This window comes from Nipponia nippon, unplaced genomic scaffold, assembly GCF_047370975.1.
Source record: "Nipponia nippon isolate SJK-2023a ecotype South Korea unplaced genomic scaffold, ASM4737097v1 scaffold_2, whole genome shotgun sequence".
NCBI classification, from domain to species: Eukaryota; Metazoa; Chordata; class Aves; order Pelecaniformes; family Threskiornithidae; genus Nipponia; species Nipponia nippon.
This window is the reverse complement of record NW_028262336.1, coordinates 101,100,290-101,126,008: the sequence shown is the minus strand read 5'-3', so window position 1 is coordinate 101,126,008 and position 25,719 is coordinate 101,100,290. Positions and strand designations below refer to the sequence as shown.

Sequence of the window (25,719 nt, the reverse complement as noted above, 5' to 3'; positions counted from 1 at the left end):
TGGGGGTTATGACTTTGCTAAGTTTTGCAAAGCCTAGAATTTTGTATTGTTGATAGAGGCAGGGAGCTTCTATAGCACAATGTTGGGAGTTCAGTCTAGGATAGTCTGACACAATGCTTCCAAATGTGTCATAACTGTTCCCGATAACCAACTTGTTTTGGGTGGCAAACGTAGACTAAAGGTTCCGGGGCGGAACAGCAGAGTGTAAGACTCCTCCGCTAAGCTGCTCTGGAGCTTGTCAGGAATTCAGATTGCTGCTGTAAGGAAAAAGAGCTCACATGATCTTTTACGTCTTTCCCATGACGGTGGATTTGCAGCATTCTTTGTCCCCGAGTAACAGCTCAATCCATGCTCCATGTTGATACCCTTTTGGTTTAGGTGGGAGTTTTCTAGGCAGAATAGCGGTGAGTGGAGCTGGAGTCCGTGGCTGAGGCAGCAAAGGGGCTGCGTTTCTAGTCCTGCACAGCCAGCAGGCCGCAACTGTATCAGCCAGTAAAAATAGCGGTATTCTGTTCTATCAGGCACAGGTAATAGCTCTACCCCAGGAGCTTACGTTTTGAAAGCTGGTATTCTGCGCTTACTGCTCTCCACCTTCTACAGAACAAGCTATGAATTCTTACTAGTCATGGAGTGAGGACAGCTGTTTTCACAGGATGGTGCTGTAGCCCACCATGACGTGGGGCGTTTGACGTGATCGTTAGGGCGATGGATCACTCTGGGCCAGAGGCGAGGTGTAGTTAAACGATGGTATGACAGCATAGCGCCTCCTCGGCCGTGTCCTGTGCAACGTGACTAAATACACAGCTTTCTTAAAAACATTTTATTTCGTTAACTCGCCCTTTTGTAGCTAAACAATGCTTTTCTGTATTCAAATATTTTTTTTTAAGACAAAACACATGGAAGTCATATCCTTTCTTAATGGAGAAAGGAAGGTACAGTCCATTGTTTGACCCATTTTACATTGTACATATTATTATTTAGAGGATGATGCATACCTGGTTCTGGTCTGGCTGCAAACACTGTTTCACCACTGCCATTACAGCAGAACTAGTTACACGTTAAGCAGTCAATCAATCAAGAATCCTTTAATTTAAAAACCCAAACGCCCGTTTATAGTTCGGAAGGCTTCTTTGAGTGCAAGTTCTGCTAATTTATCTTCTTTGGAAAGCCAAAGCACCGATGTGATCCTTAAAACATCACCCTCTAGATGCAGACAGTGAAGCAGCTACCACACAGAGTCAGGAGAGGGCTCCCACAGTTAAAGTGACCTTAAAGAGTGCTCTGTGGCAGCTGAGGCTCCTCCCTTGTCTTTGAGAAAAAAAAAAAAAGTCTTCATTGGAGGGTTTGGTTGAGCTTTATCAAAAGCTAAATTTGGTGTATAATGCTCATTGATCCACGGTAAAATTTAAAGAAAGGGACAACTTAAAAATATTGCAACAGTGAGGTATAAAAATGAGTAAAACACCCAGTTCTTGCTCGCGTCCTTATCTTGGGAGGGGAAGGGGGGAATTACGTAGACACTGACCACACGTGCTCTATGGTTTCTATCATTAGAAGATCCTAAGTATTGACACCATTACAGACAGCCTTGGGGGTTATTCGGACACGGTACTAGACGTACTAGCCGTGTTCTCTCGGGTAGGAAGGACGACTTCTTTTAAGTCCTGCAGTAGCTCAATCTTGTCATCCAGTCTTTTCCTGCTTTCCAGAAGTTCCCGGATTTTTTCCTCCGTTCCTATTATGAAAAGGATAAAAGTTTTTATTCATATGTAACTATTATTAATTTAAAATACATGTTATGTACGCATTAACGCTGCAGAGGCTACCAATGCTTAGGTTAGTCTACACTAAAACCTCTGCCTTTCCGAAGCAAAGTCTTTAGCCTAACACCCCGTACACTTGGTCTCTTCCTCGAGAGATGGAGCGTGTGTGGTACGAAAGAGACGAGCTGAAGCGTTCAAGTGCCAAAAGAAAACACAAAGCGGTAGAGTTCCATACTTCGCCATCCATATACTGTCATCTCAAAACTAGCTACATTATAGATTTAATTTAAACCATTGCAGCAAACGTAAAAATTCTTAGTTTAGTTACTAACCCAACATTATTTTGCATATGAGCTTTAACAGTTCCATTTTCAGAATGGGGACTCCTCCAATAAAGATGCATTTTAGATCTTTAAAGATAACATCTCTGAATTACACACTTTTACTTACTTAAGCAAATTTACAAGCCTAATGGATCGTAGCCAACACCACCACAATTAAACCTAAAAAGAGATGGTTTGGACAACTGCATTCAACGGCGAGATTCTCAAAAAGCATGACTCGAGCATTTAGTGTTCCTGCTCCTGGCAAAATAGTTACTGCCGGTATGCTGTGGGATTAACCAAGGTAACAAGCCTGGCTAGCATTCAGAAGCGTTACCGTTACCTTGTACGGTAACTAAGTTTGAAATGAAGCACCCGCTTTGTTCAGTCACAGAACAGACGGAGGGGTCGGTCGCCTCTGAGCAGCAAAGTCAGTCAGGGGACAGCCACCAAGTTTTCCTCGCAGTGTGTGAAGATACCAGAGTTAAGATTTTTGTGAGAAGCAAAATGTATTTTTCTCTTTTTTTGGGGGGAGACATTAAAGGAGGTCTCCGAAGTTGTAACGGGTAGAGTGGGGAAAGCAGCTCCAGACGTTTACCCCTGTTCGGTCTGAATTACAGAGCCTGAACCATCCTTAACTGTGATTTTAAAAAAAAAAAAAAAAAAGAAAAAAGAAAAAGAAAAAGCCTTTGGCCTGCTGCTGTTTGTACGTGCACACGGATGATTATGTACGCACACACACTTTCATAACGCATTTTTAAATACACTACCCCCTGAGGTGGAACGTGGATGTTGGAAACGGGCAGCCAGAACGACGGTGGTGTCCACTGCCTCTTGCAAATTTTGGGTGGCAGCTCATTGCAGAGGGACTTGAGGCTTCACTCGAGGCCAGTTCCGACTGAAAAAAGCCAGGTGACCCCTCTTCTCTCCGCTTTCCCCTGCGGCCAGGTGTCCGGTCCCACCAGTGCCCCACCACAGCCCGTGCCCACTGCTTCACGGCGGCAGCTCAGCAGCTGACGAGGCTGCGATGGCAATCGTCACCCTCGTTGCTTGCCACAGGCAGCCTTTAGGGCCTCGCCTTTCCCTATCAAGTCTCCGTGGCGAAAAGAACGAGTGGGCACGCATTTGAAGAGAAAGCTGGACAAGTGGGAGCTGGAGAAAAAAAACTCTTTGAGAATATTTGGATACGAATTAATAAATTAGCAGAAAAGAACAGAACAGAGCAAACGTGACGATTGTGTCACCGTGTTCAGCATGCGGGTGACCTGCAGATGGAAGACGTACGGCTCCACTGCTCTTCCAAAAGGATGTGGCAGAAATAGAAAGAGCCCAGAGACAGATGTCAGTGATGGGAAGGACTGGCCTATGGGAAGGCAGGTAACAGCTTGGGAACCTTCCCCCTCACGCAGGAGGTGACCTAAAGGGAAGGAGTCTGTATTTCTGTAAAACCGGGAACGGCCTGAGGAATACGGACCTGGAACGACTGCACTCGCTCTTCTCTAAGTGCTAAGGGTGGTGAAGGCACTGCACAACAGTTTTACAACCAAGCGTGGCCGCCTTTGCCGGCACAGCTAAATTGCAGAATTCACTGCTACAGCTCCCCTGAAAACAAACGCTTCCGAGGAGCTCAAAAGCTCCTGGGCAGACCGCTGGCCAGCAAAGAGAGGCTGTTACAGCTGGCGGAGGTATCGCCCCAAGCAGGACACGCGGCAACGGAACAGAAAGCAAAAGGAAGTCACTTTTCCTTGGAGGAGACAAGAAGAATCTCCAACCTAGAATTCTGAAATTAGCAGGTCCCATATGGAAGGTTTTAAACGCAGTCAAGTTTGCAGTAAAGCTGCACGCTGCAAAAGAACCGTTCATCCCTGCATACAAAAGGGACTCGCAAAAGCAGTATCAGCAAGTCCAGTTCAGAGTAACCTTGCTGTGCTGATGTGTAAGGCTTTAGAACAGGTTTTGCACGATGATCCAAGAGGTGAAAAAAAGAGAAAATGTAAAAATGGACTGAAGATAAAGCATGTCAGATGACCCCAAATCATCAGTTCCACGAAACAGATCAAAGAAAACAGTATTTACACCAGTCCTTCATACACGATCAGAGAGACTCAGTAGCTGGAGCTTGGAGGGCAGATCAGGACCAAAAAAAGAAAAAAACGGAAGCCATTTCCTTCCCTCCCTACAGATCCTCTTGTAATTAACACGCTTATCGTTCCTTTCTGACTGATTCATTTTAAGAGCTCCTCTTGGATCAGTTTTGGAACCAACCTTGATGTGTGTTTTCGTTATTGACCTTGAACTTAAAATTAGGCTGATGGTATCGGGAAAGGAGATTGTGTGGTACAGGAAGAACTGAGCTGCTCAAGTCGTGGGGAACTAGAGAGAGGAGAACTTTTACACACGAGAATCACATGGTTGTGTGTACGTAGGTGCCAATATCAAGAATTTCTCCTGTAAGCGGAGAAGAGGATGCAATAATTGATGCAGCTGTGAAAAGAAACGAGTGTGATCCAAGGCTGTGTCACATGAGGAGTTATGAGTGATGTATGAATGCCCTCAGATGAGGCACTGGCGGAACCTCGTGTCGGATAATTCTGCGACACCAGTCACTCCCATTTCCCAAAGAAGAATTTAAGGAGACTAAAGAGAGGGTCTGGCTTTTTCAGTCGAGTGAAGGTGGAACAGGGGAAACAGCAAACATCACCTTCACGCACTGAACCTCAGCGTTAGCTAATTAAAACCCATTTCCCTTTTCACACGGATAAATTAAAGCCGAAGTTCGAACAAGGCTGCTAACTGGTAGCGAGGGAAATGGGAGCAAGAGACTTGCCTAGCTGAAAAACAGCTTTAACATTGTTGCCGAGACTGGAATCCAAGCCCCAGTTTCCTTCCACAGGGGTGGTCCCAAGCGACCGCTCCTGCCCTTGTTTTCATTTCACACTGAGCACTCTCAGCTTGTTTTTCAAAGCATGTTACAACTGCCGTCAGCTCCAGGTAAGTTCTGCTCATGGCATTTAATGCTCTTAACTGAAACACAACGGCCAGTCCGAACAGCGTTCGTCAGACAGGGGACAACCTGCAGAAACAGGACAGGAGTGCGCCCTGCCGGAGAGGGAAGTTCCTCTGGGGCGGAGACCCTTTGGCCTTTTAAAGCCTCCCCCTTCAGGTCAGCCAGCCACATTTGACACACTGTTATTTCTAACGATTCAGACAGCAATGGCTTTTATTCAATTATTTATGTAATGTTGAGGAAAAAGTTCCTTGGAATGTTCATTTTAAATGGTCATTTTATCAAAACGCTCAGAAGAATAACCTCAATGCCAAAAACCATACCGACTGCTACGGCTCTGACAGCTTTTTTCACGTACCTGAATGAATATTTGTCAGTATATTTTCAAACAGTCCACAGTCAAAGAGTGACATCACTGTCTCTTCGTACTCTGGGGGAAAGAGATAATTTGATTTAATATGACAGGGTAAAGCTTTACGAAACCCTCGTGTTAATGCAGAGCCCTACAATAGAAGTACCACAAAACGATAATTACTTATTTTATATCATACTGATTGCTTGAGGTTTTAAGATGTCTTCCTTCTCATATAGTCTATATTGAGAAAGAAGGATCAATTTGTCAATTCTACTTTTTTTTTTTTTTCCTGTTGTTTCATACAGAAAATAGTAAAGGGGACCTACCTGTAATTCCCTTTTTGGGTCTGCACGTGAACAGTCCGTTTAAAAACGAGCAATATACTTAAGTCATATTTCATTCCATCGCGTCAGGACTGTACGTGCAACGGCAGGGCTGACCACACCAATTCCTCTTGACAGCCCGTGTGACAGGCGGGACACTGCTATCACTGTTCGATGTTAAAAACCAGCCCAGAATTACGCCTCAGTTTCATAACTGAGGCTTCTCATGAAACAAAATACAGAACACCTACAGAGTTTGCATGGCCATTAAGAGGTTTGCTCAACGATGAAAACTTTTGAACCCCTAATGTGTCCCGGACTTCATTACTGCTTCTAGCAGCTGCTGTCACGTTACACGCAAGCTGCTCGTGAGGAGGATTTAGCCAGGTGGGACATTTCACTTCCCATGCGTGTGCTTCAGTTACTTTGCATAAATTAGCATTCTTTATCTAAAGATATTATTCATAACTTTGTAAAGCTGGGAGGACAACAGGAGAGGAAGATTTGAAATTTTCTTTTTTAACTCTGTTGCAGACAAAGCAACGGTAGAGCGGAATCCTCCAAGAACAAAGTGCTTCATACAAGCTGACACTTAAACCCATAAAACCCCCAAATACACACTAACAGCTGACATTAAAGTTCTAAGTAATCTTCCAAAGACTTCAAATGTACATAGTCAGGGATGTTTCCCTCAAGAGAGAGTGCTGATATTAACAGATAGCTGGTCCCTCTGTGAAGCTGTAAGAGCAACACAGACTTATGATCCAAATAAAACCTTCCGGTTCTCTTCAGGACCTCTGTCTTCTTCTGTGCCTGGGAGAAGAGGTCGGGCTGAACCTACCTATGCTTATGGCAACGGGTAAAAGGTGGCTTCAAAAATTCAATGTTAGAAGGCCTTACTAGAGCGTGCTGAGTTGGCAGCTCTTCCCCTCTGCTGACACAGGTATACCAAAAACATACTCACTCTCCACCTGCTGTGCAGCCGCAGAAATAAGACAGCACCCAGTTATTTGGCACTGAAGAAGCATCCTCGGGAAGGTGACCCAGGGCCGAGCGCCTGGTATTCGGATCAGCATTTCTGCTGCGAGAGCAGAGTCCCCCGTGGGCCTCCATACCTGTTTCTGAAGTGTTGTCATCCATCAGCTTTTCCTGCGCCAGGTGAAGCGTGTCCAGCATTTCTTCAAATATGTCATCCAGAAGCCCAGCTTGCTTGCATTTCCTAAGAAAGTCTATTCGGACTGTTAAAACACAAAAACATACACTCTTATACAGAAGTGATCCTGACCACAGCTGCATGGGCTTCACTCGCTTGCTTCACAAACAAAAGCTTTGGCTAAGTCCCCCTCCCAGTAACAAATATGTATGTAAATCCCTGGCTCTTCCAGCCACCCACTCGTGGCCAGGCAAATGTAAGCATTGCGCTGGGTATAAAATTACCTAAGCTCTAGATTTGGCTTCATTCATCAAAAGCAAATATCTCCACCATTCCAAAAGCCTCCCGATACCTGCAGGACAGGAAAGCAGGTGATTTGTCTTGCTTTTTTTACCCTTCCAGTCCCCGTGACCACACTGTGGACTGAACAGGCTAAAGGATAGAACACAGTGCGAGAAGCGAAGCGGTATTGGATTTGGTACGAGAATTAAGGCTACTTTTACTCCAAGTGATCCAGGCATTAAACTCATTCATTACAGCCCATGAATATACGCCTACTTTGTCAGATTTGGATTGCTAGGGAAATAACTCCCTATTTCTATTTCCTCCCAGAGCAGCAGGTCAGCGACAGGTTTCAGTAAGATCAATTCAATGGGCTGTTCAAAAGGAAAGGGCTATCAGGCAGCTCGCAGAAGTCTCCCAGTCTCCATTAAGAACAATGTTACTTTTTTCTGGAGACGTTTGTGAGAAAAGAAATGCCATTTCACTTGCACTAGATGTCCTACAAGTATTCCAGGATTCTTTACAGGTTCCCTGTTCTTTATAGTGGTAGTAAAAATTCAGAAAAAACATTAGGGAGCCACTTGCTGATACAATGCCGTGCCCATGTACGAAGCACAGAGATTCATTTGCTGCACAATTATGAAAACCTGCACAGTCGGTCAGCAAATCAGACTCCTGCTCCCTTGCCAGAGCTTGGAGAGTCACTCATCTCGGGAGAATAATAAAGATACAGTTGCAGCATTGCTGCTATCAACCATCTCCAAGCTCTGAACTTCAACATAACAGATCACAGTATCTCCTAGTTGTTCCATAAAGTGAGTCGCACCTTTATGCCTGTTTTTTCTTTCTAGTATTTGTAAACTGTTTTCTTCTGCTGTCTCTTCTGTGCTCTGTAAGAAAATCAAAACATCATACTGACATTTACTGCTTTGTTTTCATTATCTTATCTCTATATTAGCAGAAAGATTAAAAGCAGCCCATATTTCTGTGAATACAGTCAGCTTCTCTGCACAGCTAATGATAGTCCTCTTCCAGACATTCCATTTTTAAAAAGGGAAGCAAAAATTGTTTCAAAGCAAAACCTCTTTTCAATAAAAAGCCAACACCCGGGACACCACCCTCCTTCATTATTGCATTTGCAAATAGCACAGATGTTAACAAATGCCTACTGCTAACTCCCAGTGCAGACGACGTTTAGTCCCCTAGGCCTGATATAATACCAGAAGGGATGTGAGAGGAGAGAGGGAATATTTTCCTTTTCCTTTGGACAGGACACTGTCATTCTCTGCTGTTCCATGTCATACCACAGTACTACAAATAATTCTTAAGCTCTGTCACAAAACTCCACCAGCTTAAAAATGCATTGCTTACACAATGGTAAACAATTTATCTCGCAGTGATAAATCCTGGAGCCCCTTAGCTCCTTATTTGCAGTATTTGTATTGATTTCTGAGGTCACTAGCACTGGAGAGCAGTAGAAACAGCACATTACCATGGGTAACAGGTCAAATGAATCTCAGTTATAACATCAGGAACGTAAGTGGATTTACAGCTGAGAAATTCTTGGAGACAACCAGCCTACCCTTATGAGGGTACTACATAAAAGCGGCAAAGATGGTCCACGTCCCCTCACATGACCTGCCTTTAATAAGACCTGGGAACGGCAGAAGTTTTCCCCAAGGAAAGCTGGATGCTAATTCCTCTACAAAGAAGAAATCCTGATCCCCCCAAGAGTCAATGGGAGTTCCCATGCATACTTCCGTGGAGCCAACAGAATTACCTCAAAATTTAAAATAAGCTGTATTTACAGGTTTTCTAACAGCAGCCTCTAAAACAACTGCCCCTGCAACCAGAGGGATGCTCTGCTTGACAGCTCCTGAACCCTTGGGCAGGCCATCTTCACCGGCAGAGCCCAGAACTGCCTGATCTGCAAGGAAAATCTGCCACATTTACCACGAGCACAGGCTCACAAACGAGTAAGTGCCAGTTTAAAAGGCCAAGTGACTCATCAAAAGCAGTTTTTCATTGAAACTGTGTGAAGCCCTAAGCAAATCTGAGGGACGTAGTACTTCTAAAGAAAAGCAGCCCCCAAAGGGAAGCTCTTCCTGGTCACGTCAAGATCACAGCCACCGAGTCAGCCTGGTTCGGAGGTTCCTATCGCATTCGTGCCGCGTTACCCAAGGGCAGCATTGGCTCTGCCTGAAGCAGCTCCACATGCAAACATTTTTCTTTTGACAGAATGACAAGATCAACACAAGGCAGCTGTAAAGGCAGAATTACTGCTTCTGCAAGGAAATCTCTTTCTGAATACACTGTCAAAATACTTCACTAAAGAAGTCCTTTGCTGTAGCAGATGTGGGTTCCTGTTTTAGAACTACTTAGTTCAGAATTACCATTTGTTCCGTGATGGTTGAAGATTTCAATGCATGTCTTCTCCTCTTATTAGCTGCATCTAGGAATCAAGAAACAACAAAGTAACAAATGCGTCAACCTCAGACTGATGATTTCACATCATTCAAATTCTCTCTTTTCCCAAAAAGCTACAACAGTGAGGCACTTTGGGTGGCAAGGCAAGAATATGTTTCAGCTTCCCCAAATACCTGACGTTTCAGTGGAACTGACATTATTTCCATGCTAGAAAAATTACAAGCCTGACCCATTAGGAAGAAGTGCAAATCACTGTAGTGTTAGGACATCACTTGGTCTTTTACACTCAGTATAAAGCAAACCCCAGTTTTTAACATAAGATTTTTGATTGTGGTAGAGTGAACTCATTCTCCCCGGCAGCAGCACTGCCTCTAGGTGGTAAAAACTTCAGGCAAATTTATGAAAGTTGACTGTTTTTTTTTTTCCAGTCAATTCTTGTTTATGCCTAATACACCATCAAAACTAAGACTACGTAAAGAATTATTTTAGGTGTCCCAAAGATATACAAATGGCATTAGGTTTTTCATCCATATAATGACCCTCCTAGAAAGCCTCCAGAAGCAATTTGACTTGTAAGTTTAACATCATTTACGGTACAAAGCGTTTTTAGTGACGTGGTAGGAGATCTCCGCAAAACCATCTGCTTTCACCCTGTCCTTCCTATCGGCATGCCCCAGCCTCTCCCCAACGTCATAACTGGCAGCTGCTGAAAACAGCTACAGCATCACAAGCGAAGAAGGATAACTCTGGCAAGGAAGACAGGGCAGGAGCAGAGAAAGCTAGAGAAGATTTCAACTACCCACCAAACCTTGAGGGTTTTAAATGCAGTGGGGTTATATACCCCCTTCCTGTTTCACTCTACAGCCTTTGGGCAGCACTTAGTAAGGTTATTCCTGTTAGGAATCATCCTATTAAGAGGAATGAGGAGTTACTGTTGGTTCAGGAAGGCTGCTGAAACAAGTTTGGGTTTTGGGTACTGGTGCTGTACATTTGCATTTTTCATGGCCTGAAAGGAAATCACAGCCTCTTACTTCATCCAAAATAATGCTGGGTGGCCTAATCTGGAGCCATCCAGGAGACGCTGGTGTAGGCACAATGTGTTCCTTGCTGTCTAGCACAACACCTTTGACCTGTGGTAGGATCTTCTCAGCTCTTCCTGATGTTTGCTTTAGGGATGACTTATAAAACCAGAGGAACACAGTCCGAAGAGCAGCCCAGCTCTTCCTGCTCCCCACGCTGTTCTCCACTCTTCTACGCTTGTCAGCCTTTACTCTGGGCACATCCAACATTTCCAGTTAAGCAGAGGTTGGAGCCTGTTTCCAAGTCCAAGCTGCCCTCCGACCCCTGCTGCACAGAGCTGCGAGGAGACCTCCTGGCCCCTAAGGCACCCTATCCCCTTCCAATCACACAGCAGAACCCTGACAATTCCGCACAGGAATGTTGTCTGGACCAATAACAAGGGGATGTTCCTTGACCCCGTTTTCTGCAAGCTACAAGGGAAAAGAAGCCTGGAGAGGCAGCCCTTTTGTACCAGCTCCTGCTCCCACGCAGCCCAGCGCTGGCTCAGCCTGCCCCAGGGGAACGGCTGAGCTACTGCACCCGAGTTGGATCCTGAAAATCAAAACTCTACCGTGGAGCCGTAGCGCTTCTATCCCAGCCTGTCTCACTCCCCGCCCCGTGCAGACCTGCAAGCACACTCAGCACAGGTGTCCCCTGCAAGTGTCATTTACCCAGCTCTCACAGCTGCTCCCCACCTCCTGGGGTACAGCTCCTCTCTCAGACAGAGGTGGGAGAAGCTCATGCAGGAGGCAGGGCAGACACTGCCAGCAGAATCCATTTACCCCTCACAAACAGAGGGTCTCCAAATTAAGCGATCTTAATTTGCAAGATCTCCCTGCAAGATCTCCCCTAGGAGAAAGCTCTCTTCTCAGGGAACAGGCCATACGTTGTATATGCAGCACTTGAAGACACTAAGACCTTCAACCTCATAAGATTTAAGCCTTCTTTATGAAGGAGGTGGTCTACGGGGCTGGACCTAATGCCTTAATCTCATCTCATACTGGAAACGAAGCAATCCTGGCCCTGTCTCGTACTGGGGCAGGAGACTACCTGGGACTCTGGACAGACCCAACAGACCGACAACTATTAGACCACAGAAACCAAATTAATTTTAAAAAGGGAGGGAACGTCAGGCCTCAGAACTATGGACAAGTAAAAAGCAAAACTACTAAGCGAAAGAAGAAGCTGCGTTTGGTTAGTGAACCACAGCAATATCAGGCGTCAAACGGACTGTATGTCTGGCTAACAAGCCCTAGACCCTATGACTAAAAGTTTAAATGATAACCACCTAGCCCACCCCTTGAGTGGCATCAGGGTGGAGCCAGACCTTGTCAAGAAGATTAGCCAAAGTTGACTAGAGTTCAGCGGGAGCACACCGCTCTTAGCATCAGTGCTCACAGTTCAGTTGAGCTTAACTTCAAAGTGAAGGCCAGGCTAGGACCCATTCCATTTTAAGCAGGACTGTACGCATTAGGTTAACAAAGTCACAGCTTTGCTTGGTTAATCCAGAGAGATTCCTGACTACCTCTGAATCAGCAAGGACCAGGACTGCCAAATGAAGCTACATTTCTGTAGCAAAGGAAGCAATCCTTAAACGGGGGTTGTATAACCCTTTTGTTACGCTTAAAAAGCTCTTTGGGATCCTTCAGAATGAAAGGCCTTATTTAAAAAAAACACTGCAGTGAATATGGAAGATGCAAATGTGAACATTTTAATGTATCTACACATAAAAATCCCAAGGTGACCACTCCTGTAACAGCCCTCTCTTTGCTAATCAAGTGCAAGCTTGTGCATCGCTCATTAGCGTGGCTCTCATGTCTCACATGAATTTTACAAGCTGCTTGGGCCTACCTGCCCACCCACAGTCAGAATTAATTCCGTGAAGGATCAGGTCCACAGTGTTTTAAGTCAGTTTTGAGGGAGATTCAGGGAAGATCAAATATAAACATTTCCTATTTCAAAAAACCTTCTCGATTTTTCTGCATACGAATGGATCTCAACCAAACCACTCCTGCAAGATTAGAAATCCACCGCTCAATTATAAAGGTGGAGTAACATTTATTTTGTTCAAATGAGTTATTGACTGTAGGATGCAAACTTTTAAAACAAATTATATCAATGAAGCCATTAAAGAAACTCACCATAGTGATTGGTCCTATTGCCTGGGTCATGTTTTGGGCAGAACACTCTAAAATTTAAGTTCGATTTTAAGAAAAAGAGAAAAAGTATTAATAAATATATAAACAGAGTTATGCTGACTGATTTTAACAGATATTTTCCCCTCTTTTCATTGAACGTAAACTGAGAGACGCTTAAAAAAATTATCAGGATTTTTGTTCAGCATTACCCGCCTAGGAAAGCACCTGCTGTAAAGTCACATACATGCACAAGCTTGTATTTTTACTTTTAAGAGCCTCGGTGGACTCTGAACACTGAAGCTTTGAATTATCAGTTCCATTACCCCACTCTCTTTGGACTTGCTCACTGTTCAAATCCTGAGTCAGACACATTTCATCTGGTGTGGTGATGAAACACTGTGGCAGAGGTACCCTTACCGAAACACCTTATGAAAACGAGATTCACGCTGGCAAGATGAAATACCACAGTACTAATGTCGCTTGATTGTAGCTACTGCTGCTCTGCCCCCTTGCCCTGTACCACTCGGGCCAGGTCCAGAATCCCTTTAGATGTATCCGCTTACCAGTCAGCTTGAACTTACAAGCCCTGCCTGAGATGCCGGCACATGCTTGGACGCCCCTTGGTGCCCCTCCCTCTCCACTGCCCGGTGGATGATGAGGCAGCCCCCAAATCCTGAGGAAGCAGGGCACCCCGTTTGAGTTCCAGTAGCTTAAAGCTGTTCAATCCATTCATGCCTTAAAGACTTTAGTAATATGTGAGATGGGAATATTTTCTCTGGTTCTAGGAGAACAATGTGAATTCCTTGGAAGAGGCAAAATGCAGCAAATACACGTGGAAATATTCCTTATCTTCTGGATACAATAATGTGTAGAGAATGTGAACCAGCTTCTATACTATGCCTTTCTTACAGAAGGATCCCAAATCACTTTTTAAGCAAAATTGCCTCATCAAGCGTGTGGTTTAGCTGATCTCTTCATTACAAATACATTTGCCAAGACTAATGCTGAAGTGTTTGGAAGCAATTTTTAAAGGGAACTGCATTTGCTAGGACATTTTCTAATTATTGTCTTTCTTTTATTTTAACAAAAAAGAAGCACTGACTTTAGAAACACAGTCTGTTTCCTTGATGAGCCAGCTTTTTTGCATTAAATTCATTTTGATGCACAAAAACACAGATTTATGCATGCCTAACAACTCAATCAGAAAGCTAAGTACTGGTGGAACCTTATTAACATCTCTGAATTTCTAATATTGCCCTTCGGAGGTTGTTTTTTTTCCTCCCCTCCCTTTAATTCTATTCTTTCCTAGTTAAAAAAACCCCTTCCTAAGTACAAGAATATCTTATAAAGAACAAACAATACCTTTTACTACTCAGGTCGCTTTATTTGGAAGCACTTCCCTACTATAATTTTTGCAAGATCGCAGTACAAACTACGCTTATTTCCCCACCTCTACTCTTACTAGCCACTTCCATAGCACTGTATGCCTTCTCTCTTTTGTTCTGCTCTATTTGTTTTGATAATCACTGCTCATCATCACAACGATGGCAACTCAGAATTTAAAAACATCAGCACTCTCTCTCTTGAAGGAATTCTCTCTTTTGATCTGCTTTTCGGTATGTTATATTTCACCATGAAAAAGTGCAGGGGGCTGTCAATCCACGTTCACTGTTTTTCAAGGCTTGCTTGTTTTGGTCCTTAAAAGACTAGCTTGATAGCCAGTAAGGACTGATCTCCTCAGTTTTGGCCTAGCGATCTTTCAGGTGTGTTGCAGGCTCAAACACTGAATAGATTCCTTCCCATTGCTGCGATGTTTTCCTGTGAAAGGAAAACATTTCCCCTATTGCTTGTGAACAGAGAATCAAGCATCACTTTAAGAGAGGAGAACATGTTTCCTTTTTAAAAAACTTTAAAAACCACACAATTTTTAAGTCTCTCTTCCCGACACCACCACCAAAACCCTGACAATAATTAGTTAGAAAATACTTGGTTAAGTACCGGTAGACTCCATTTACTTCATCCGTTTCTATTGCTGCATCATCACAGAGTGCACAGAAGTAGTGATAACTTCTGCGACAGGCTCTTTCCTCGCATCCCACAGTGGCTCCTTTCTTGCGACAGAAGTTGCACACCTAGAACAGGACGAGGTTTAGCAGGTAAGCGTTCCAGATGGCTACCGAAGATCTTGTCATACGAAGCAAATCCTATCCTCCGTGGGAAAATCAAATCTTTTGTTGCAAGTCGCCCCTGTATAAATCATCAGCCAAGTTCACTCCTGCAAACTCCAACCCTGGTCATTACTTCAGCCACCTTTTTGCTACCTATTTCATACTGATGAATTTGTAAAATGATGCAAAGAGCCATGTGAGGGCACTGGGCAACTTCCCCCCTTCCCCTAAATCTCACCCAAGTTATTTCAATACCTATTGGTATTAGTGCTTGTATTTATGTTTTCCAGGCTAACTTCGTAACAAAAAGAGTTCCGCCCAGGATGTAAGGGAGGAGGGCAGCTGAGGATAAAGCCAATTAAAAACCCCTCATATAAATAACCTTCCTTCTGCTAAAAGCAGAAGGTGTTTTCCTTTACACTTATGGATTGCATAATTTTGTTTCAGGCACTGGCTTAGTCCTTTACCAAAGTCTCTTAGGGAACTTATCGACTAAGGACTGAAAGGCCAGAAAAAACCAACACATTTTAATACAAAATGAACTGAATATCACCAAATACAATGTCAAATCAATGTTTCTAACTCTAAATCTCTAATTTCCCTAATTTTAGGAGAAAGAGTGCATTTTTTCTTTCAGGCATAAAACAGGCCAGACAGCCTTCAGTACTATGAGACAGGACTAAGTACAGATTCAGAAAGAAACTCCTTACCAGCCGCTTTCCTCTCTTGAGTTCTTTCAACACTGAAGCCACATCGAACCTTATATCCAGATTATCTGGGTTATACTCTTCAGATTCCACAAATCCTGAGGAAAATAACTAAAGACAAAAGAGATGATATTAAGAACTAATAGAGGGACTCAGTCACCAGTGCATTCCAGAGAAAAGAAGGGAAAGGTACATCTTTTCTTCTTGCACTTGCCCTACCTAAAAAAGGCTGATTTTTCTCTGTGTTTTTAAGAGGTTTCACCTACACTGAACAAAGAGCTGTGCTTAAACCTTTTCCCAGTCAAAAGAAGTTCCTCTGTCTATATAGGAGGTTTCACAAGACCTGAAGGTGAACTAAGAGAAGACAGCAAGGTGAGAAAGTGAACTTAGTAAGAAATGTGAATGAAGAAAGTCTGGAAGTCCAGGCTGCCCAGAGTAAGGAGGAGAAGCTCTTCGGCTGACAGACCTCCACACCTTGAACATCTTGTTATCTGCCCAGTTGTTCAGGCTTACAGCTGGATGCAACATTTCTCTAATAAAATTTCCATGCAGTCCAATACTGACAACTGTTGGCTGCAGGAGAAACACAGAAACATTGTACAAAGCCTGGGAGAAACCCGCATAAATTGCATGCATGCACATCCGGGCCACTTTAATTCCCACAGAAGTGCTGAGCCATGGCAATAGGTGAGGAAGGGGAAGTTCTTAGCTATATATAATGATTAGAAAAAGTTGCTAATTCCAAACAAAAGTGAGCTACCCTTACATCAACTGGCAGGCACAGTCTGTCTGCTCAGAAGGTGACAGCTAACTGCAAAAAAGCCAAACAACGCAGAGAAGACTAAGGCAGAGAAATTAGTAAAGGGGGTGGGGAGAGAAAAAGCTTCAAGACTGAAGCAACATTATAGCCCTAACAAACCTTTTCAAACAAAACATCCAAGTAATGCCGTAAAACAGGTATCGGATTTTTCTGACACATTCTGCTAAAAAAAAAAAAAGGTAGTAGAAAAATAAAGATGTAAACATAAAAACCGCAAGAATAAGAAGGCTCCAACAGCGAAAGCCAGAAAGCTGTTCCAGCAGCAGACATCTCCTGCACTAAGAAACCCTCACTGAAGGGAGAATATGGCATCTGTAATTGATTCTGCATACCAAGAACCAGCTCTACTACGATGCCAGAATAAAGGGGAGGCATTTTGACAGCAAGAAGAGTAAATACATTCTAGGATCACAGCACACTTAGGGCTTCCCAGATGTTTTTATATCATCAACTTCTGATATTTTCATTCCTTATTTTATATAAGGCACAGACTGGGAAGTTTTTTACCTCGATATATCAAGTTATGTGAATATTTTCCTGCAAAGGTTTAATTAAATACACAACTTTCTGTGGTCTGAGAGGCCTCCTTCAATTTAGTGTCTCAAGAAGACCCATTCCTACTGAAAGACCGTATGTGTGTCTAGAACTGTTGATCAGGAACAGACACACATGAAAACACCACAAATCCACGTGTCCAGCTGTGCAGCCGTGTCCTCCGACTCTCCAAAATTCTGGCCAAGGCCTGTTGCTTTTCATAGCTTTTCAATCTAATATAAGCTTGCTGGTTTGGGTAACCAGCCTTTTAATTCAGACACCATTGTAGAGTCAAAAATAGACAAGCAGTGGAAACTTCCCCTTTAGCCCTTCTCCATTCCTCTTAGGTACTGACCAACTCAAAGCCACTCACCAGACAATCCTGATGAGCTGCAATATTTCGCTCTTTGGCAATATACATTACAGAACCAGCCTCCCCTTCTGAACAAAATGCACACGTTCTTCTCACCATCTTCGCCATTATCCAGAAAGCACCTAGAGCAGGAAAACTGGGACAAAACACAAAGCAATTGATGCAACAATCATATGCCAAGCAGGACGAACAGAGGAAAGCAGAGTTTGCTAGCACTTGCCCTCTAACTGCTCCTTCACCTACATCTCTTGAACCTTGGGGGCTTTGCTCCTCCAGCAACAACTACTAATGGAATAGACAAAGCCTGCTCTTGGGACAGCAGTGGAATGGAAACCAGCTCCCAGGAGCTCTAGCAGTTAGAGCAGGAGAAAAACTGGTTTATTTCCTCTTGGAAAGTCACTAACCAGTCACAAGAGGTAATACAAGTTTTCAAGCTTGCTCAGCAATATCTGCTCCAACAACAGGCTCAAGAGCGGGCCAGCAAATCATGGCCTAGATGGGAAACCCCTTTTATTTGGAGGGGGTCAATCATTCGTAGCAGTCCTTTCCTTAAGCTAGTTCTGCCACATGTGAGTCTGCAAGTCAACCGAGGAGAGAAAATTAGCTGTCCCCAAACTTCTCCAGTGCCTTCCAGGAGTTCACAGAAAACAGGGAAGAAACGCTAATTCCTTAGTGTAAAAAGGATGTAGCAAAGAAGCATGGAGAGGCTTGCAAGTAAAAGGGGGCAGAAGACAGAGTCAGAAACGAGAGATTTGAACATTTTCTCATAATTTTCTCTGTACCCTGGGATTTGCCCCATGGACATCTGTTCTCTTTTTCTGGCCATATCCACTCAAGTCTTAACTGTTCTTCTTCACACAGTCTCTCTTTTCCCCTAGCAGCCGCAAAATTTTAAGGCCAGCCACTTATTTCGCAAAACAGTCTAAATGCTTCTGGATAAGCCTTTACCCACATACCCCACCAGTAGTTTAGAACATCACACCACACATTAGTAGCAGAAGTTTTACTTTGTCTGTAGTTTCTGTGCAAGTCCACCGCCGAAATCTTCAACAATTTCCCAGTCCTACTAGGTGTGATACTCCAAACTGCCCTTTGCTGGAGATGTCACCTCTGACAGCACAAAATCCTGTAGGATAACGTAAGAAAAGTCGGCTTTTACTTCCAAGGAATAAGAAGATTTGACGTTAAATTATTCTAGTGAGAGAGAGGCAATAAGGTCTAAGTACAAAACAGGCAGGAAATCTCACAGCCCAGCAAATTTCGCAACGTTTCTGTGGCTTTCAACAGCCAACCTCTGTTTTCATTAGTTCCCATCTCCCTTCCATGAAACAGAGGGGGTAGTCTCAAGTGAGAAGAACACCAGAGTAGAAGGAGATTTTTTTTTCCCCTCCAGCTCTGCCGCTGAGAATTTACTTAATCACAGCAAGTCACTTTGCCTCCACACACATCTGGGCTTTTCCCCCCCCGTCCTTCTATTTCTTGTAAGCAAGGCAGGGTAAAGACTGATTTCCAATATCCGTCTATACAGTGACCATCACATCAGTCTCAGAACTTAAGCATTAAATAAATACGACAGAAACAAATAGAAACATATAGAAATAGAATAGAAAACAAAGATGGAAAAAAAAATTAAAAAGCAGAACAAACTAGAGTTTGAGTGGTCTAGAACTGAGGAAAAGTTCTCTGCAGCAAGCTAATACCTGGAATCGATGCAGATACATAGGCCCTGCTCAGGCCCAGTCACAGGATCCAGCTTCAGGGGCTCTGGGAATTTTGTGAGGAAGAGGCTAAAGGTGGAGTCTACAGTCCCTGGTGTTCTTGCAGGCTCAGGAGAAATCCTAGTGCTGCAGGAGAACAGAAGACACTCCGTCAAAGTCAGCCTTTGGGTTACTCCAGCGCCTTTGCAGGAACCCTGAAGCGGCAGAAGGACAGCTCTTGGCCATTCCTCCCTGCAGAAGCGGCCAGCCTGCACCCGCTGCCCCGTTTAGCTCAGTATCCTGTCCCCCACAGGAACACTGCTTCGGCCCCGTGTTCTTCCCTAGCTTTCTGCTACAGATTACCGCCAGGGAGAGGATACTGAGCTCACTGGGGCAATGGATCCGGCTGGCTGCTCTCAAGGGAGAAGGGAGAGGCTAAGGGCACGGTTCCAGTTCCATAGTTTAATTGCACTTTGCCTAAACAACCCCTTCCTTTCGCAGGTCTTAATCCTGCCACTCACAGATTCCATTTGACACCCCAAGGACAGGATCTGCCTGGAAAGGCAAGAAATCCTTGTTCCTTACTCAGCTCCTCCAGTAACACTTGTGACAGCATAGATCTGTTATTATTTCTCCTACTGTCTCTTTTTCAAGTTGAAGAATCTGAAACTATTTAGTTGTTCCTTGTAGAGAAGCTGCTCCACATCTTCGATCATCCCTGTCACTTCTCAGTCTCTTCTCCACTCCTTCTATGTTCCAAGAGGAGAAAATGACCTTCAAAAGGGCGGGCTACCATTTACAATACAAAGTCACAATGGCGCTCTGTATTTTTCTCATCTTTTCTTAGGAATTCTTAATATTTCAATCACATTTTAGACTGCTTCTGAGCATGGAGCCGACACTTTCATAGAACTATGTATTATAGTCCCCCAGATCTCTTTCCTAAGTGGTATCCGATAGTACGGAGGGCATCAGCGTTAAGACTGCTGCTCTGACACGTGCATCATTTTCCACTTATCAATGCTGGATTTTTACCTCCTATTTTATAGTCAAATCACTCACTTCACAAAGTCCTTCTGCAACTCTTCACAGCCAGCTTTCACCTTCACTGCCACAGCAGTGGACTGTGGAAACCTAAGGCGACTAATTCATCCATAAGAGCTGGAGGCCCTTCCACTGCCCTCCGCTAATGACAGAGCAAATGAAGTTGCAAAACAGAGGACAGAAGAGAAGCAGCTGAGGGAAAGCAACAGTCACATGCCTCTGGCGGCTTCTCCGGTATCTCTGTCATTTCCTACAAGCACTTTCTTTTTCTGCAACAGTGACAAAATGGAAGAAAACTGGAAACGAAACAGAAAGTAAAAAGGGACAAGAACATTGTTAGCAAGTGCACAGGGATTGTGCCGCTTCCAAAAATACCTTGCTGAAACATGATCAGTTTGTCTAAGTATTTCCTCTCCAGAACCAATTCTCAAAGCATCCTTGCACATAAATACACACATTTTACACAGGAAGAAACTAAGGCACCAAATGTCACTCAGCACATCTGCAGGGGAGTAAGGAAAAGAACCCAAGTCACCTGACTTCCAGCATGCTACTGAAACCCACTGCCCTAGCTCCTACTCTGCTCTCCTTTTCATCCCAATATAGTGAAGGATTTGATCTACTGAAGTAGGGAGAAAGAAGGAAATTACACATGTGTTACCCCACAATCACCACGTCCTCCATTTGCACGTTGTGGGAGAAGATGCACTGCTGGTCATATAGTAGCTGGGCATGACTTGCGCAAGCCCCCTCCCCATTCTCCCCCAAGTCATTAGCAGCATAAACACACTCAGCCTTTGCAAGGCTTTCAGAACAAAGCCAAAGAAATCTATCTTTCTGATCACCTTTCACTTGCTACAGGGGAAATATTTTTAAGAATATAAAAAAATATTTTATTTAGAAAGGTATATGTTAACATATCTGATCCAAGTGATTGGGGTGACTGGAGGGTTCCTCATTAGATCTAAACTCTCACCTATTCACAAGATTGCGGAATCACAGAATGGTTGGGGTTGGAGAAGATCATCCAGTCCGAGCCCCCTGCCACGGGCAGGGACATCTTCAACTGGATCAGGTTGCTCAAAGCCCCGTCCAACCTGACCTTGAACACTTCCAGGGGTGGGGCATCCACACCTTCTCTGGTCAATCTGTGCCAGGGTCTCATCACCCTCAACGTAAAAAATGTCTTCCTCATGTCCAATCTAAACCTACCCTCTTTCAGTTTAAAGCCGTTGCCCCTTGTCCTGTCACAACAGGGCCCAAGAAAAAGTTTCAGTCTTTCTTATAAGCCCCCTTCATATATTGAAAGGCCACTGTAAGGTCTCCCTGGAGCTTTCTCTTCTCCAGGCTGAACAACCCCAACTCTCTCAGCCTGTCTTCGTAGGAGGTGTTCCAGCCCTCTGACCATTTTCATGGCCCTTCTCTGGACTCGATCCAACAGATCCATGCCTGCCTTGTGCTGAGGACCCCAGAGCTGGACACAGCACTCCAGGTAGGAGATGTTTGGACTTGTATTGTTAGAGGTTCTCAATCGCTGATGCACTTCATAGAGGAACACTTTACCCTCTACTGACAGGCCACTTCCAGCATTGTAAACACAGCAGTGCCATTTTTAAGAGATTAGCAGTTCGTGCCTTGCTACGTCCACTAAGCACCACACTGCAGAACTTGAGGAAGAAGGATGCGGATCGACTCTCCACCCAGCTGGACACCTGGGTGCTGAGGCGGGGCTGGGATGGGGCATGCTGAGGTGATGTCTTCCCTCATACCCCAGTGCTTCGAGGCCTAGCGGGGCGAAGTTGGGCCTGCCTCGGCCCTGAGCCTCCCGGGGCCCCAGGAGGCTCAGGGCCGAGGCAGGCTCGGTCGCGGGGGTCCTCCAGGGCAACGGCCACCGCCGCTGAGGGAAACCCTCTGTCCCCCCCCCAGCCCCTCTCCCTCAGCCTCCAGCCGGGTCCATTCATTGAGACTTCGGGAGGGGGACCAGGCACCGAGGGGGAGGCGCCGAACACCGGCTGGCCCCAGTTCCCGCCGCCCCCCCCCCCCCCCCCAGGTTTCCGCAGGGAGACTTACCGCGGGGCGGCGGGAACCATCCACCCCCGTCCTCACAGCCCGACGCGCACCGGCCGCCACTTCTCCGCTCGCTCGTCTTCCCCCCCACCCCCCGCCTCACAACTCTCCCGCCCGGAAGTGGGCGTGCCCAGCCGCCGCACGGAGCATGCTCAGTGGGCGCTCGCCGATGCCCGTGCGCCTTCCCCGGCGCTGATTGGCTGCGGCTCCGGCGTGGAAGGGAGCGGGGTGGAGGCGCGCCGACGCTCTGCCGGTTACGTCGTGAGGGAGCGGCGCTCGGCCCATCCCCCGCGTCTTTGGGCGCGCCGGGCCGGAGGCTGAGGGTTCGATACCCGCCCCCGCCACTCCCGGTAGCCGCCGTCCGGGAGCTATTTCCCAAGGGATTTCCCCGCGAGGAAGGAGACATCTTGTATCCTCCCATCGCCCCCCGATTCAAGAGACGGGCAGGAAAGGCCGGCACAAGGCGGAGTGCCTCCCACAGCCGTCAGGCCCTTCCTTCAGTCGGTCCCTCCACCGTGGAGGAGGAGGCAGCTGCGGCAAGCTGGCCTCGTACCCGTCCGTCGTGGCGCTCAGCCAGCACACGAAGGACGGGACCGTCCCAGCGCCACTGGTCAGCACTTTCCTTGGTCAGGAGGTCAAGGACAGGCTTATCCTCAGGCGACCAGGGATATGAGGCTTCCTACGGCCCCGGCTCCTCGCTGCGGGGCTTTGCTGGTCCCTCCTCACTCGTACGCCTGAGGGTTCATGCTGATCCCCTCCAGCTGCCCGTGTGAAGAGATGGCGAGCGCGCACCAGCTCACCACAAAGCGTAAGCGGCACCGGGAGAAGCTGGTCGCTCTGCAGGTCTCAACACGACAGCCACCACCGGGAGATCTCCTCGTCCTGCTTCACACGGGTGCGATGTTTCTGCAAGCGCTTTGAACATCAGCGACTCACGGCTTAAGGCAAAACCATGCCGGTGCGGCCAAGGTTTAGGCCTATGTGAAGTTCCTCTGCATTGCGTGGGATAATTAAACAAAACCTACACCTCCACTCCCATACAGCTCACCAGCCACAGCCTAACAACAGGCACATTCTGGCCTGTTGGGAGGCCACGCCAAACACAACCTGGAGCTTTTTAAGATCATTTCCCTTCACCGGCTAGAACAGAGCTTTTCAGCACTGCTGGCGTTACTCCAACTGGTTTCCCAAATCCCTTTGCGCCTGCCCGGATGCAGCATTTCAGAGCTAAGGTCAGCCCCTGTGCCCAGGCTTGCAATTGGATTACATCTATTAGCCAGATGCTGCTACGCAACACCCATTCCCGAATCTACTATCTAGACGGTACTTGAATGAGTCAGCTGGATTCAAGCGCCCTCACACATGCATAAATCATAAACTAGGAAAATTTTCCTAACACAAATCTGTTCTTCAACACAGAAAAAATAATTCTCCGTGGAGGAAAACCAATTGCAAGTCCCTTGTGATCTCTTCTTCCAAACCTCTGCTCTGCAGAGCCGTATAGTTCTGCTGAAATAGGTGAAGCTGGAAATTAGTGCTCAGTAATCTTTTGGAGAAAAAAAAAAAAATCAGTTTAATGTGCTCCAGACCAGTTTCTTTTATACCTATGCCATAGGTGATCTCGAACTGTCTTTGCATTTGTATGCTCACTTTCGGCGCTAATATTTATTTCCCTGTAGGTCACGGAGCCCTTATATGTCCTTACATCCCTACTGTCCCTCCGTTGGGACAGTCCTGCTTACCATCCTGCTTGCCATAAGAGTCAGCAACATCCACACTGCATGGCTGGACCACACCGTTTCACAGGAACAAGGTACCACCCTGAAAAAGCCTGAATTTGTTTCAGAATTCCCCTCTGCTGGTCCTCCATCAGCATTGTAAAACCTATGGTCCCCTGCAGGTCAACAGAAACTGTGATTTCAGGGCATCTCCAAAGCTCTACTTCACGTCTCCATGCGACTAATTCCCGTCAGGCACTCTTCTTCTGTTTTGATACCCCTAACAGGCTGACAAGAAGTCCCAAATGTGTCATTCCACAGGCACTTTTGAGTGTTTCACTTCGAACATTTCCACCTATTCTTCCGTCGGTGCTTGTGCTCGGTGCTTTTGCATGATACTCTGCTAAAGCACGGGTGGCACGAGCGGCTACGTTCAGAAATCCGCCCATCTCTGAGCTGTGTAAGGGCAAGCGGAGGAACTGATAGCTGAGCAGAGAGCAAGCTCAGATGAGCGCTCTCGCAACGCCTATTGAACTGGCACAGCCATTATCTGCAGAGGATACTTGCCAGCCACCTTCAGCAGAACCCATTCTAATAAAATCACAAAAACAGGTGGAAAACATACCTTGTGAGGTAAGTTTTCAAGAGGATAGGTTATGATCTCTGGTCTGGTATGTTGGATTCACAAGCAGTAAAAGCATCAGACTGCGAGGGGACTAGAAGCTGGGTTGCAACCGCTATATCTAGTGTATCCTCACGTAGAGGAGGAGAATGAAGAAGCACCAGCCTGAAGACAGACCTGATAAACACAACTAGCCAAAGAGCCCCATCTCATACACATACCTACTGTAAAATCCATGCTGACAGCAGGCTCTTGGATAGTTGCAGACCACACAGAGCAAGCAAGCGCTTTATCTTTTGAAACATCAGGTCTGTTTTCTGCAGCAAGAAACAGAGCTTTTCCTCACCAGCTCAGTACCGTTACTCCTACCACTAATCTGGGAAATACAATCAACAGCAGTAAAATGTACTTTTTTCCCCCTTGATGCTTTAAGGACATTCTCATCTGCTTTTCCACATTCAAGTTGAGCTTGGAGACAGATATTTTCTGCATCCTCACTTGTTTAAAAGGCTTACCAGTTGGCCTGCCGTGCAGTTTGGCATGTGTCTGCAGGTTTTTACATTGCATGATGTTATCCTAAGGCACGTGCCCTCCGAGTAGAGGCGGATCTTCAATGAAGCAAGAAGCAACTGAGCTGAATGCTGACTTCTGCTAACATGGTGGTGCCCCTCAGTGACAGAGGGGTGAAAGGGGACTGATCAGGACAAGAGTGGGTGGTTCTGACCCTCTGAAGGGGTACGGCACCAACATTGGGGGTAACCCCACTCTTCTGCATTTAGCCCTGAAGATGCATGATGAAACCACACACAAACCTGTACTGCGACGACTGGGACAAAAGCTGAGGAGGGGTTTGCTTGATGGGTATGCCAAGCTGTCAAACAGGGCCATGGGAGAGAAGAGCTGAGGTTTCATTGTAAGCAGAACAGTTCACAGGTCTGATATCTCTGTTAAAGGTCCATTTTTAACAGGCTTAAACTCCTCATGCATGCTGAGACTGCTGAGAAATGTGAGAGCACTGTCTGTTGCAGCACAACCCCATGTTTTTTAAGCTTGAAGCATCCAAAACAAACTCAGCTTAGGGCCACAGGTACCATGTTTGTCCACAGTTACAGAGCTGAGATGCAACCCAATTAAAAGAT

General features: G+C 45.6%; 2 protein-coding genes across 3 annotated transcripts in view; both read right to left on the bottom strand.

Moving 5' to 3' along the window:
* Positions 1-699: 699 nt before the first annotated feature.
* PHF11 (PHD finger protein 11) lies at positions 700-22,337 on the bottom strand. 2 transcript variants are annotated; one of them, XM_087756612.1, is made up of 11 exons: positions 22,244-22,337; positions 18,440-18,558; positions 17,433-17,568; positions 15,709-15,816; positions 14,829-14,962; positions 12,834-12,880; positions 9,600-9,658; positions 8,033-8,096; positions 6,887-7,009; positions 5,452-5,523; positions 700-1,735 (listed from the first exon to the last, which is right to left on the bottom strand). In XM_087756612.1, the coding sequence occupies exons 3-11, from the start codon at positions 17,538-17,540 to the stop codon at positions 1,596-1,598; spliced, it is 855 nt and encodes a 284-aa protein (XP_087612738.1). In that variant the 5' UTR covers positions 17,541-17,568; positions 18,440-18,558; positions 22,244-22,337; the 3' UTR covers positions 700-1,595. The 2 variants fall into 2 exon arrangements, with proteins under 2 accessions (XP_087612738.1, XP_087612736.1); XM_087756610.1 differs by lacking the exon at positions 22,244-22,337 and adding an exon at positions 19,133-19,271.
* Positions 19,151-25,719, bottom strand: part of SETDB2 (SET domain bifurcated histone lysine methyltransferase 2) — a 30,525-nt gene continuing 23,956 nt past the window's right edge. Inside the window, exon 15 of the transcript XR_015704604.1 lies at positions 19,151-19,276. The gene's annotated coding sequence lies outside the window, so the exon portion shown is untranslated. The remainder of the gene's footprint in view (positions 19,277-25,719) is intronic.